This window comes from Vespa crabro, chromosome 17 (assembly GCF_910589235.1).
Source record: "Vespa crabro chromosome 17, iyVesCrab1.2, whole genome shotgun sequence".
Lineage (NCBI taxonomy): Eukaryota > Metazoa > Arthropoda > Insecta > Hymenoptera > Vespidae > Vespa > Vespa crabro.
Window position 1 is genome coordinate 5,273,326 of NC_060971.1, and position 14,615 is coordinate 5,287,940.

General features: G+C 40.5%; 1 protein-coding gene across 10 annotated transcripts in view; it reads right to left on the reverse strand.

Annotated features, from left to right (window-relative positions):
- LOC124430110 (dachshund homolog 2) overlaps window positions 1-13,930 on the reverse strand; it is a 224,017-nt gene extending 210,087 nt beyond the window's left edge. For 3 of the 10 annotated variants that reach the window (XM_046976228.1, XM_046976229.1, XM_046976231.1), the window contains exon 1: window positions 11,721-13,896. In XM_046976228.1, coding sequence (XP_046832184.1) covers window positions 11,721-12,499 — 779 coding nt within the window. In that variant the 5' untranslated portion in view covers window positions 12,500-13,896. Of the gene's footprint in view, window positions 1-11,720 lie in introns of all 10 variants that reach the window. The other 7 variants (XM_046976230.1, XM_046976234.1, XM_046976236.1 and 4 more) reach the window with 6 other exon arrangements.
- Between the last annotated feature and the right edge of the window lie 685 nt (window positions 13,931-14,615).

The following is a 14,615-nucleotide window of genomic DNA, read 5'->3' on the forward strand; positions in this document are numbered from 1 at the left end:
CAACGGAATTCTTACATTGCTTCCTTTCCTTTCTGTTGGACTGGTTCGTTCTTTCATAACCGGGTCTCTCTCTCTCTTTCTCTCTCTCTCTCTCTCTCTCTCTCTCTCTCTCTCTCTCTTTCTCTTTCACGAGATCGGCCACTTCGAAGAATCGTGAGGGTGATGCGAGATAAAACGACCGCAGAACTTGCGTAACGCTGGCCGCGATCAAAAACGATTTACCGGAACGTGTATAAACGTTGATTCGCTGTTAATCGCGACTTGGACGGCTTTGCGACGTGACTGCTCGACCGAGAAGAGAAAACAAAAAAATCGTTTTTTAATATGCTTTATTTATTCCCGATGATTTATTTTGAGGATAGTTCAAACGCGTCGATTATTCTTGCTGTTGTTATTGATAAAAAATAAATCAATGAACGATTTAACAAAATCCCTATAGTTATATTATTTTATTACACGTTATCTATATAAAAATAATGTTACAGATAATATCACTTTTTTTTTATTTTTTTTTTTTTTATTTTGTTTTGTTTCGTTTTTTTTCTTTTTTTTTTTTTTAATTCTTTTTTCATAAAATCAGTAAAAAGCACGATACACCAATTATTTTAAATGCACGCACGTATGGGATGCATACATACGCATAATTAGCAATCACTTTATAATATACATATATTATTGCGACATATATAATATTCTCATTGATTAAATTTCTTCTCTATGGTATTTCACGCAAGCCTCATCTCCGATTAATCATCGATTTTTTTACGATTATATAGCCAATCAAGAAAGCAAGTCTGTTTTTGCAATTCTGATTGTCTCTCGGATCGTAGTATGTGTACCATACGAACTGGCCCGTTCTTATCTACTATATCGCTGGTACGGTCGAATTAAAATGTACTTTATGGCTCGTGTCAGGCGATAATAATCGCTCGAGCCTCTCTCAGAAGAGATCGAGACTCTCTCTCTTTCTCTCTCTCTCTCTCTCTCTCTCTCTTTTCTGCGTGGGTGGAACGCTTGAAACACTTGAGACGATTCTCATTCAAGAAAGAGAAAGATGCGAATAAAACACGCGATCGATGAAAAACAAAATATCAAAAAACAGCGAGAGAGAGAGAGAGAGAGAAAGACAGGTAAAATATATTTTTTCTCAATTATTATTATTAGTATTATTATTATTATTATTATAAATAATACGATAATATCTCTTGGAAACATTTGAAGGGACATTAATCCACTTAAGTAATTATATATTTGGACTTAGAATTTTTCAAAAGAAAATTATCGAATTTTCTATAAAATAATTGAAGAGACGTATATGTATATTTAGAATTGATTCGTCTTAGACGATCTTGAACTAGCTAATACTTGCGAAACGTTACAAGTTAGAAATAGCGGATAGATGAATGCTCGCTCGCGTGTTGCTTCGTAATAAGATATTATTATCGTCACCGAGGCACAAGTTTATCGTTTACCTCGGATGCGTGAAACCGTCGATCGTCGCTTTTATCGAGGAAGAAGAGAGCTCAGAAAGAAGGAAGAAAGTAAAAGAGAAAAAGAGACAGAGAGATATCCGCTCTTTGACTCTCGTCGGGTTGAATGAGAGGGCCAAAGGGATTCGATCGTCGGAGATTCGCCGAGTCGAATCGTTTCTCGGATCGTTCTAAATTGCCCTTTCATTATCACGGCACCGTCGTGAAGATGCTGGAGGAAGAAGGAGAAGAAGAAGAAGAAGAAGAGAGAGAGAAGGAGAAGGAGAAGAAAAAAAAATGGCGAAGAGAGAATAGTCTGTTTCTTCTTCTTCTTCTTCTTCTTCGGCATGTTTCGCGAAAGAGAACATCGACGATCCCGAATCAAATCGGCGAAAAGAAAGCCGAGACACTCTCCGACGTGTATAACGAACGTGTTCGAATGATACGAACGTATTTCAGGAGAGAACGATGCCTTCCGAAATATATCGAGAACCGGCTCTGAATCTTCTTCTGTTACTCAAAGAGAGAGAGAGAGAGAGAGAGAGAGAGAGAGAGAGAGAGAGAGAGAGACAGAGAGAAAGAAAGAGAGAAAGAGAAAGAAATGAAAGCGATGAAATTGCAAAGAATCGTCTCCGCCTCGATCGAACTTAAATTGCCTTGGATTGTAAAGCGTAATATGGAAGTGTATTGTATCGATTGGAGTTTCTCAGTCCTACCGTGAAAGTGGATGCTGTTTAGAACATCATTTTTTTTACATTTTCATTCTTTTCTTTTTTTTATTTTTTTTTATTTTCAAGATCCTTCTTCTAACTCTTTCTAAATCTTTATGGATTTCGTTCTATTTTAATATAAATATCTACATTATCAATATATATCCATATATTTATATAAAAGTTTTTCTCGTCAATTTTACAATACATAATAAATAATTATTAATTAACAGATAATCAATAAAATATAATAAGATTCAGTACGATTCAGAATTTATCGAATAGTAGAAATATATATGTAGATATATATGCATAATTTAATATATATCTTTAGAATATATATATATATATATATAAAAGGAGAAGTAAGCAACTGCAAGCAACTGTTGACGAAATGGCAGAGAAAGAACGAAGAAGACGAAGACGAAGACGAAGAAGAAGAAGAAGAAGCAAAGGCATGCGTGCATCACGCGAGCGGAGGCGAACGCGTGTAAAGATGGCTCCTCGGTTCGCCTGACGCCTGGCAAACGCCGAGTTGGCTATGAGTGAGCTGATTGGACTGACTCGGGCTGGGTACCCTTCGCGGATATATCATGGACTATCAGGCGTCCATGTACGTAAGATCGACTCGACATGGAGTACAGGGATCATTACTATAGGAACCCTAGCAAGTGCCCTCTTTGATTGACGCACGACGTTACGCCAAACTCTGAGGCACGCGAACCTAACAAAACGAGGCCTCCTTTCCAGTATTCCAATACTTTAAGTTTTCTTCATCGAAAACTGTCTTTGATTCAACGAACCTGATGTTTCTTTTATTATTAATCAAGATAATCATAACTTATTATTCGTCTCTTACATATACATGATAGATATATATATATATATATATATATATATATATATATGAAAACAACCCTTACGTAATGTATAATATGTATAATATAATACTTAAGGGGGTAAAAATCATTGCAGATAAACAAGTTAAATTTACAACCGTTTTCATTTTCTTGTAGAAATAAGAGTCTTAACAACGACCTAAGTACACCCTTAGTCTACTCACCATCATCACCACCACTATCACCACCTTTCTTACCTATCTACCTACCTACCTACCTACCTACCTACGTAGCTAATACAACTACTACTAATACTAGTATTACTATTACCAATACTACTTCTCTTTGGGCTCTCGTGCGTCGTTTAATTACCGTGTGTAACGAGTTAGAGTGGTTGGCGTGCGCACGAAAACCCTTCTCGCGAGAAAGGGGTGCGATATGCTCGCTGACGTCGTCCACGAATCACTCGAAATTACCAGGAGTATCGTTGTGACAGCCACTAATACTACTTACTGCTACAATCAAACATCACCGCGTTTCTCGCGTGTTATTTCAAACGTCTACGAAAGGATTCAAAATGAACGTAAATACGTGTAGGTGCCTTTAAAGCTTCTTCAAACTTCAATATTCAGTTGTCTTTCGAAGGTCGAAACATTCTCGTCGACACGATCCACAACGTCGCGTGTCCACTCGATGGTAATTCCTTCGAGAGTACTAGGGGAAATATACGAGGGAGAATTTCCAACGAGTACTTGTCTTCGACTCGTGAAAATCTCCTTGGTTGTTTGAATGATCATTCTTCAGGAATGTCTAAACGACTCTGAAAACTTTCTGTCTATCAAGATCTTTAGATAAGATAACTGCATATACCCGTTGTGTATCTACTTATTATCAGACGGGAGAGAAACAAAAATATAATAAATTGTTAGCTCTTGATCTTTAGAATTGTTACTTACTTTTCAAGATATTTAATTTTTTAATATTGATCAACTCGATCGTTGATCGGTTATAATATGAAATCTGTCTAAATGTAAACGTGATCTATCTAAATGTATTCGTATTACTCACGATCTAGATGATTTACATGATAAGAATTGTAACTGCTTGTCAAGGGCCATTCCCAAGTGTATAGATCACGATCGATGTCGAAGGAAATGAATAACGCACTGGTAGTGGTATCCGTCGATCACGTTTGGCATTGACGATCGATTCGATCCCTAGCATAATCTCTCCAATTTGTAAGTGCATCTACGAAACGTTCGAACAGCATCTAAATGCAGGAAGAAGATCGAGAAGCGTGCGTGTTTACCATTACCGGGAGGAATCACTAAAATCGAAGGGGTGTGGATAAGAGAATGAGAATGAAAGAAAAAGAGAGAGAAAAAGAGAAAATAGAAAGAGAGAAGAAACAATTTTATTATCAAATCTGTTCCATTGTCAAGGTCGCGAAATCAATTTGAGACAAAATTCCAAAACCTCCTTTAAACAAAATCACTTTTATCTCGTACAAATTCATTGTCTTTTTTTGTTTTTTTATTCTTTTCTTTTTTGCTTTTTTTTTGTTTTTTTTTTTTTTTTAATATTTTTCGTGAATGAACTTTTTTTCCCTAATAAAATAATTAACAATTACAAACGAAAAGTATTTTGAATAAAGAGCTTTTTATGAAAGAAAGCATGAAATAACTATGAAGCTTTGGAAAAGGATACGATGAGAGAGATCGGATTATAGAAGCACGTGGGAGACACGTTTGCGAGGGGTGTTGTATGCGAGGAGGGTGTAACCGTCGTTACGAGGGTGGTTCGAGGGTAAAGAACAAGAAGCGGGTTCCAAGCATAGTCAGCTGTTTTAATATGGGTCACTGGTACGTTCCGGAACGATCGATTTCCGTCGGTACGAAGTTTGCTGTTCAAAAGAGAACAAGTTAAGCTTTCGAAGGCCACGAAAAAAAAAAAGGGAGAATGAGAATTTAAGAAAAAATTTTTCCATCGTAAGTTAAAACAATATGTACGATCGAAATGCAACTAGGTTCGAAGACCTTCCTTCCATTTCTACTTTTTTCCTTCGAATATATAAAACGATAAAATCTCAGTAGGGTCGGTCAGGCACGAGGATCGATCGATCGACCATGTGACGTCTGGCAACTCTTAACAAATAATTATATAACATAAATTCCTGTATTTTATTTTCTCTATATTTCGTATTATTTTTAATAGAATATGCTGTTTTAATCTTTTGAATCAGAATTAATATCTTTTCGGATGTTATAGAATCTCAAATAATATCATTTGTAACGCTTGGAAAAATGACGAAAAAGTAACTTTCGCAAAAGATTCAACGTGCAGCAAAGAGGGAGAAGAAAATAAAAAAAAAAAAAAAAAGAAAAAAACAAAGAAAAGAAAAGGAAAAAAGGAAGAATCTTTGCTGAACAGGAGCCTGGCGCCATTGCGATACAATACGGAGCCCGATGACTTGCATTTGTATCTCGCCATCGAGAAGCCTCGATGATTATAGCCATGGGCCCTTTCGTCCTTTTCCTCGTCTCTCTCTCTCTCTCTCTCTCTCTCTTCGACTTTTCTCTCCCTTTCTATGGGACGTACTATAAGCGTTCTCATCGTCCTGTCGAAGAAACGATCTCTTCTTCTTCTTCTTCTCTTTTTTCTTCCGTCGATAATAATATTGTGACTTTAGTTATTCGAACTCAATTTCATATTAAACTCTATCTCTTTTTCAATAATATTACAAAAAAAAAAAGAAGACAAAAAAAACAAAAAAGAAAGAAAAAGAGGAAATAAAAATTGATTCGTTTGGGTGTTACCCATTTCAATTGGAATTATATTAATAGTTTAGATATTAGAATTTCGTTCATCATTGAAATCGTTTAACTTCGTCTCTCGTACCTAATAAAAATAACTTTACCATATAATTCGTAAAAAAAAGAATTTTAACCTCATATATTGTACTTTTAGACACGTATATGAAGTGTCGCGTGATCTCGATCACGCTCACTCTCAGGTAACTCGCAATCGCGACGACCTGGACGGATTTTACGAGCGCGACGCTCGTGTCCCTTTCGTGTCGTATGAAACTTCCAAGTACGAGGAGAGCGTGCCAGCGATAAGCCTTTTTATCGAGTTCCTACCTGGTTCTTGCCTTTCGCGAGGCTACCTTACGATTTTTCTTTTACGTTGAATCAGGAAACATTTCAAACCTAAAATGATACACCTTGCATGTGTATTTTGTGTATTTAAATATTTACCTTGTAGAGCTATATGTATATTTTAACATAATGATAAAAATCTAACGATCAAATAATTAACAAAATCCAATTAACGTATTTCATATGTTACGCTTATTAACTAATATTATCGAATTTACAGATTCTTATTAAAGTATATATTAAAAATGAAATGTGAAATTTTCATTGGAATCTCTGGTAAACAGTTCGTTCCGTCGGCCATCTTTGACATCGAGATACGACGGTAATAGTCGGAAAGAGATTTGCAAAGAAAAGATTTCGAATAAGAGAGAATGAGAGAGAGAGAGAGAGAGAGAGAGGGAGGGAGGGAGGGAGGGAGGGAGAAGGGAAAGAAGGAAGAAAGAGAGAGAGAGAGAGAGACGATTTAATCCTTCTTGTTTGTCTTTGCATTAATTATCTAGAATTAAGAACGCCGCTTGCCACGACGCCAGCCAGCCGGATTACTGGCTTTATTATTACTTGTTGCAGATTATTAATTACCAGGAATTACGAGCGTGGTGCACGGTAGTGGACGAAGAGGGTGGTGGCGACGAGGGTTGCTGTTGCTGTTGCTGTTGTTGCCTGGTGGATGTTATGAAAAGAAAGGAGTTCCTCCCCAGATTTGTGCTTTCAATTAATTTTCCTGAATTAAGAGACGATTGTAAGAAGGAATTAAAGCTTCTCTCTGAGTACGAGAACTTTGCAAATCGATAACGTCCTTCAGCTTAGAAAATTACGTTTATTAATTTTTCTTCTTCGTTCGACGAAAAAAAAAGATTATATAAAATTTCTTTTTCAAAAAAAAAAAAAAAAATTGTATAAAAAAAGAATTGTATAAAAGAAAAAGAAAAAGAAAGAAAATCAACCTCTCTCTCTCTCTCTCTCTCGCTCCCTCTCTTTCTCTCTACCTGGTAATCAACGTGGAACGTTCTAATCTCGATTGAAAATGCATTGGTAAGACACATACGTTAGTCTTATTCTTCTATACGATTAGAAACGATGAATAAAAGAGAGAAAGAGAAAGGTGGTTCAGCTTGCTAGACGTAGTAAGCGTAGGTAGTCGCTACTATAAAGTCTACCACGTATCTATATCAAAAGCAAAGCCAACAATGGGGTCATACGAGCCCTTATAATATCGTACCGGCTCTAAGAGGAGGAAAAAAAGGAGAGGGAGAGAGAGAGAGAGAGAGAGAAGGAGAAAGAGAGAGAAAGAGAAAGAGATACGAGGCCAGCTGCCATAACCGATACAATTGTTAAACGTGTACACAGAGAAAAGAAACATAGAGAGAGAGAGAGAGAGAGAGAGAGAGAGAGAGAGAGTTTCGAAAAAAGAGATTAATAGATAATTTTAGACGTATTCGAATAACAATTTGAATAACAATTGAGTTATTTCTTTCGAATTTATAAGAAAAAGATAGAAGAAGAGAAAGAGAGAAAGAATGAAACTCAACGAAATCATGAAAAGAGAAGTGCTCGATAAAGACGAGGGTAGAAACGCGAAGAATATTCAAATCGCGCTTAATTCGTATGATTTATGAACATAAAAAAACAGGCACAAGCATACACACGTACTTACACATGACACAATAATACGATGGATGTTAGACGAGCCGTGTTCCTCATAAGTACGCATCGATGCATCAGGACTATGCACCAACGAAGAACGTTGAAATAACGAACGGTGGAAATAAATATTAATAAAGAGCTCTCTCTTTCTTTCTCTGTCTATCTATCTACCTATCTATCTCTGTCTGTCTTTTTCTTTCTATCTAACTCACATAATTTTGTTTCACTACCTCCCTCTCTCCCCCCTCCCTCTCTTTTGCGTACTCTACGTGCCGGTGCATTGTTCAGGCCATTACGAGAGCCAATTAATCTATGCACAATTTTATAATTAAACGGCTAATAGTGCATAGAATTATAGTCCAGGGACGCTCAAGTGCTCCCACGTACGGCGCTACGGTGTTTTCAGGCGTTACGATGGGAAGAAGACACATGAAGATGGTCACGGGAAAAGAAAGAAAGAAAGAAAGAAAGAAAGAAAGAAAGATAGACAGATAGATAGATAAAGAGAAAAGAAATAGGAAATGCATAAAACGGAAAAGTTACGTTTCTTCCTTCGCTCTTTCTTGTTCTTTTTTTTTTTTTTTTTTTTACGTTTTTTTCTTACTTTACTTTGATCTAATACTTAGAATTTCATCATTATCAAAAGACTTTGACTAATATTAATGATACGTGCCTATCCATACATCGATTTAAGATAAGAAGATAGAGGAATTAATGATAGCATTAAGTAGAAAAATAAAGCGATAGAGAGAGAGAGAGAGAGAGAGAGAGAGAGAGAGAGAGAGAGAGAGAGTTTGAACGTCGATTTAATGACGAATATTAAAGATCAAGCAAATAAAAACGATCTTCGTTCAATATGCGAAGGCGGAAAAAGGCATTGGATCAACGATACTCACTTTAAAATGATCTCATCTTTCTCTCTCTCTCTCTCTCTCTCTCTCTCTTTCACTCTCTCACTGTTTCTCTTTCTCTCTTCTTTCATTCTGTACCTATTGCGATCGCGATAGTCACGATGATCGATAAGGAAATAATAATGCGGCCCCTCTTTGTACGCGGCTAACGAGTCGAGTCAATTATATTAATTAATTTGCCTAACTCGGCCGAAGCAACGATTATATACTAGCTGGTTATATTATCCCATTGGATGGCAATGAACATTCGTGCGCAACGAGCCCTCTCGTCTTTAATTAGTTGTCTATTAAAAGAAAAAAAGAGGTAGAAGAAGAAACGAGAAAGAAAGAAAGAGAGGGATATCTAAAGGGAAATGATGATCGATCGAAAACATAGAAATGTGGAAAAGTGAGAATAGATGGGATGAATAGATAGATCGATTTATTTACTTTTCTGACGTCAATCGAAAGGGGGACAGTCAACAAGCGATCTTCACATACGATTAGATTTTATCTTTTAATCTGATGAAAAGTAACTCCAGAAAGTGAGCCCATAAGTAAGTAGCTAATATTACATAGTAGGTAAATAAAAATTGAATGATAACAAAAACGATTGTTTCTAATGCATATTTACGTACACGAAAAACTTCGATAACCATTCATATTTTAATTGATGAAAAATCGAAAGAAAAACTTTTTGAAAGGAAGACCGAGAATGAAGGTCGCAAAGCGAGTAAATTCGATGCGACTTTACCGTCGCTTAAAGTGTTTAATTCGCCTAATCATCCCAAATGCATCCCAAGAAAGCATGAGTCAACTCACGAACATTGATTCTATATCATCGCGAATCCGAAAGAACGAACGAACGAACGAACGAACGAACGAACGAACGAACGAACGAAGTATCGCACCTGGCGCCGCTCCGGCAAACCACAAGAAAAAAGCTCTTGAATTATCGATGCGGTTCTCGATGCATGCTGTTGCATCGATGCTGCTGTTGTTGGTGCTGTTAGTAGTAGTATTAGTAATAGTATTAGTAATGGTATTGGTAGTGGTGATGATACTGCTGCTGTTGCAGGCTGCAGCTCGTAGAAATGCTGCAACTACGACGGTCGTAGTCGATGAAAACGTGTATATATACATGCTTGAAGTTTGATTGTAAATGCAAGAGATCTGTGTTTCCCCGTAGTCGTTGTTGCCGTTACTGGCATGGTCGTGCATTATCAGAGTGTAACGATGCCAATGGTACACGCGATCGGACCACACACAAGCTCTCTACCGTGACCTCTTAATCATCTAATTTTTCGTTACAACTTTCGACTCTTTTTATCTGTTATAATGTTCAATACCCAGGCAATTCAAAGTTTCTGTTCATATTAGTATGATTATCAGGAATGAGAAAGAATTAGGAATAGTTAATATCATTTAAGGATTCTCTAATCAATCGAAAGATATTTCAGATATTTACCATTTTTACGTATCACATTTTAAATATATAATTTCAATTGTAAATTCGACATAACTCTAACTTTCATAGTTCATTCACCATCGCTTACTGATTAAGAAACATCGACGATGAAAATAAAAGTGATTTCTACTATGCGATATCTATAGTCTAACTACGTCATTCTAACTACAGTAACTAATCAGTTTGACAATAAACGTCAAACGAGAGAATATTAACGTTAGAATGCTAAACTTTTGTATACCTAAGTATGTACATAATTCTTTGAACAATTGAGAATCATGGAAACTGAATCTCAACGATCTCGAAGAAAAAGAAGACCCGCACGAGCCGACGGCTCGCAGAGTTCTGCTCTGTGACTCCGACTGGGATTATTTGGATCCCTATCCCTACGGCTTTCTCCCTCTTTCTCCCTTTCTCTTTCTCCTTTACTCTCCCTCGATCCTCTTTCTCCCTTCTCTGTGTCGCGTTGAATCCGTTTCCGTTGTGACTGCTACGGCACGCTTCTCACGGGACAAGTGTTGTCCGAGAGACGCGCTTTGATTTCAACAAAAACAGATACATCGTCGATCAGCAAAGTGAAAAGAAACACGCGAGATATCTTTCAAAATAATATGGAAAACTTTTAGATTCAATTGTATTATAAACGTGAGAATTTTCTCGATAGAGAGGTCGATTAGAAATCGAAGATGAAACTGACAACATTTTCTCGGGGAAGTTGGGATCCCCTCGTTCCGTTTACTATTCCGTTTCGTCTGTAGTCTGTAGCGTAGGTGGGGTAAGCTTGTAGTACACCACCTCTCAGTCTCTGTAGCTCTCTCTCTCTCTCTCTCTCTCTCTCTCTCACTCCCAGTGGGGACGATTCATTCAGAGAAATTGCCGTGAAAGGGACACCTGTTGGCACGGTACTCAATGTGACAATCCTAGAAACACGAGCACGTGCCATGCTCGTGTTAACGACACTTTAACTCGTGAATTGAACGTAACTCGATCAGTTACTTACTTGACACTAAAATGCATCGATAAAGATATGCGTTATTGAAGATGAAAGAATACCTCCTATTATCGCGAGAATGCATCGATAAGTTTAGGATGTTGTTGCCTGCCGGCAGGCAACAAGTCCAAACGATGATTAAGTCTTAAGGAACGGTAGGTGGTAGACAATTAAAGTACTTTTAGGCCGAGCAGTAGCGCCGAAAGGCGGATGGGCGAAGATAAAGTGTTGCCCAGAGGCGACACCATCCGTTATTAATGTATGCGAGGATCGTAGCTTCCGCGAGTAAGGCTCGATGAGTCCTATAGATGGTTGACTTATCTCTTAGAATTATCGAGCGAACTGTCGGTGACTTTTAGAGGGATTCCGTGCGACGAATTGACAACTATCTTTCTCGAAAGGTAGTCGTTCCATTGAAACGAAATGAGATTAGCACGAGTCTCTGTACAAGTTAGATAATCTTAAAACTGGTTCCATCGATTAACAATTTCACACACGATCTGTCAATCTTCTGATTGTGGATTTACTTGATTAATTTTCGCTTCACCTACCTGGCCGTTGTGCAGTCCCTGTAGAGAATGTCGAAGTCCTTGCAGCTGAGAAGTTTACAACGATTGACGCCCGGTTGAATGGCTCCGAGACCGCGTAGGATTCTAACCTGCTCGACGTTGCATACCAACGGCACGATATCTAGTCTCTTTAGCTTGGTATAGACGGTATGTAAACCACCCACGAGATGTTTGAGGAAGAGCTCAAAGGCCTGAGGCAAGCAGAGCATAGTATCACCGGCAATAATGAAGGCAGCGACCTTCTGGCCACGATAATCGACGAGTTTACATTCGTTCGCCGTTGGATCACTGGTACTGATTGGCGGTGGACTGTTATACGATCTGGGTGGTAATACAGCGTGATGAGCAGCCATCAATTCCAAAGGCGATCCATGATGACCGCTTAGCATACCACCTAACTGACCCAAAAGACCCAGTCCCGGTGGCGGTAGTCCCGGCATTCGTGGTACCATTCCTGGAGGTGCACCGGGCCCTCCCCCGGCCGACAGAGGCGGTGGACTCAGGGGAAGACCCTGTGGTGGAGATCCTCTCGTCGGTGAGCCTGGTGTCGGTACACCTCGATGTTGCTGCTGTTGCTGTTGATGTTCACGTAACTGATCTCGTGGATGGGATTGTAAGGAGGATTGATGCTGGGAGCCGTGCAGCTGCTGTTGCTGTTGACTCTGTTGTGCTGATGGACTGTGAGGATGTTTTGGGCTGCCGGTTACGGGACTGGCACGGCTGCTGTGTTCGGAAGAGCTGTCCATCGCTCCGTGGTCCATCGATGGTTAAATTTTCTCGCTGCTTTCGTTTTCTCGTTTCGTCGACTCTTCTACTTGTACTCTCCAGCACTTTCCTCTCTGGGCGTTTTAACAATAGCAGCCTTTATCATCAAAGTCACAACAACGAACCGCTTTTATGAATGAAAACAAATAACGATGCTCGCGAAGATATATATCACCATACGAAGAAAAACACGCGGACTTAGGATCACCGGGTCGTTGTAATATACAATGTCGACCGTCCCAATAAATATTATCACTGTCACTTGAGAAATCCTTGTCCCGTGTTATCGCAAAAGAAAGTACGAGGTTCACCATACGCGAGAACACGACAAGTCTTGATCATATCTCTTTGGCGAGTCTCAATGTTGACACTTAGACGAAAGGACGAGTTGACGTCCATTTGTCGTCCATCGCAACGTTTTTGGCTCCAACAGAGACGTCTAGGACGTCCTGAGGACGACAAAAACGAGCACGACAATAACGTTGATAACAACTACGACGACAACAATGCCGATGACGTTTCGCGACAATCACAGACAATTCGACGATCCACACTCGATCGAGATCGTTGAAAACGCGAACGCGACGACGTGGGTTACCAGCGCCGACGACGGCGACGGCGACGACGGCGGTGACAACGACGACGAAAATCACCGCGACGACGACGACGACGACGACGACGACGGCGACGACGACGACGACGACGACGACGACGGCGACGACGACGACGACGGCGACGACGACTACGGTAACTCGCGCAGGGACGCGCGTCGCTCGTTCTCAAAGTGGCAAACGCTCTCTCGGTCGAGTCCGGAGTATTTCCCTACCCAGTCACAGATGTAATAAATAAAAACATCAGTGGGAGCCCCGCGAACGGGGAGGATGGGCGTTCACTGCGCGTACCACGCAATCCGGTTGGCGGAGCCAGCAAACGAACGAACGTTACGATTGGCTCTAGGGAACCGAACGTCGACGCCTTTGGAACCTACCCTCGGTTGGTGGCGGGTCTACCGACGCTCTGCCACCCCTCTCCCTTTATCCTCCCCACTTCCAGGACCACCACCGCCACCACCACCACCCCAACAGTGGCAGGAGCACGACGGAACGCGCTTCGGTTCTTCAAGCCACGACTAACGGCGAGAACAGACGAGGAGGACTGACTAGAAGAGAACGCGACGGCGCTTCTCTCAGCGCTTCCCGGGAGCCAGTAACACGCGCGCGCAGACACACGATTCCATACGAAAGACAGAGAGAGAAAGAGAGAGAGAGAGAGAGAAAGAGACCGAGGACAGTACGACTCGACGAGAGAACGTACCGGCGGCGCTGACGGTTCTACGAGTGGGGATTTCTTCTTTTTCCTCGCGACTTCTACCCCTCCTCCTCCTCCTCCTCCAACCTCTCTCCGAGGTATACGTCGAGATCCTCCGGCCCGCCCTCCTTCCAACGATCTCTCTAACATTCTCTCCGTCTCTTTCTACCGCGAGACGGCCCTCTTTACCGCGTTTCCTCCACCTCCCAGGGACTATGCCCTCCTCCCTCCTTCCCTCCTCTCTTCACCAAAGAATGTCGCCGGCTACGTTCGAATCGATCGTTCGCTCTCTCGCGGTACTCCTCCCACCCACCTCCACCATATTCGCCATCAGCATTACACGCGCGCACTTATTTCTTCCGTAGGTAACTCCGCTTCCTCGCGATCTTTCTCTCCCCTCCTTCATCTTAGTCGTCTTTTGCCCACGAACCTCTCTTTCTCTTTCTCTTTCTCTCTCTCTCTCTCTCTCTCTCTCTCTCTTTCTCTCCCCTCTCTCTTTCTCTCTCCCTCTTTCCCCACTCTTCGATATCCTTCTATCTCTATCTCAGTCTCTCTTGCGAGCTCATCTGACCCCTACCAAGCTTCCACCGCCACTTTCCCACCCTCGATCCCAACCACCACCACCACCACCATCACCAACGTTCTTGTCGTTCTCGTCGTTGTCGGGGTATGGGTGCTTAATATCTTTGTGCCATAGCCAAGGCGTACGTATCCACCGACTGTTCCCGGAGGTGAACTTTTCGTGCGAGTGTGTCTTGCGAGGGAGGAAGGAAGGAAAGAAAGAAAGAAAGAAAGAAAAAAAAA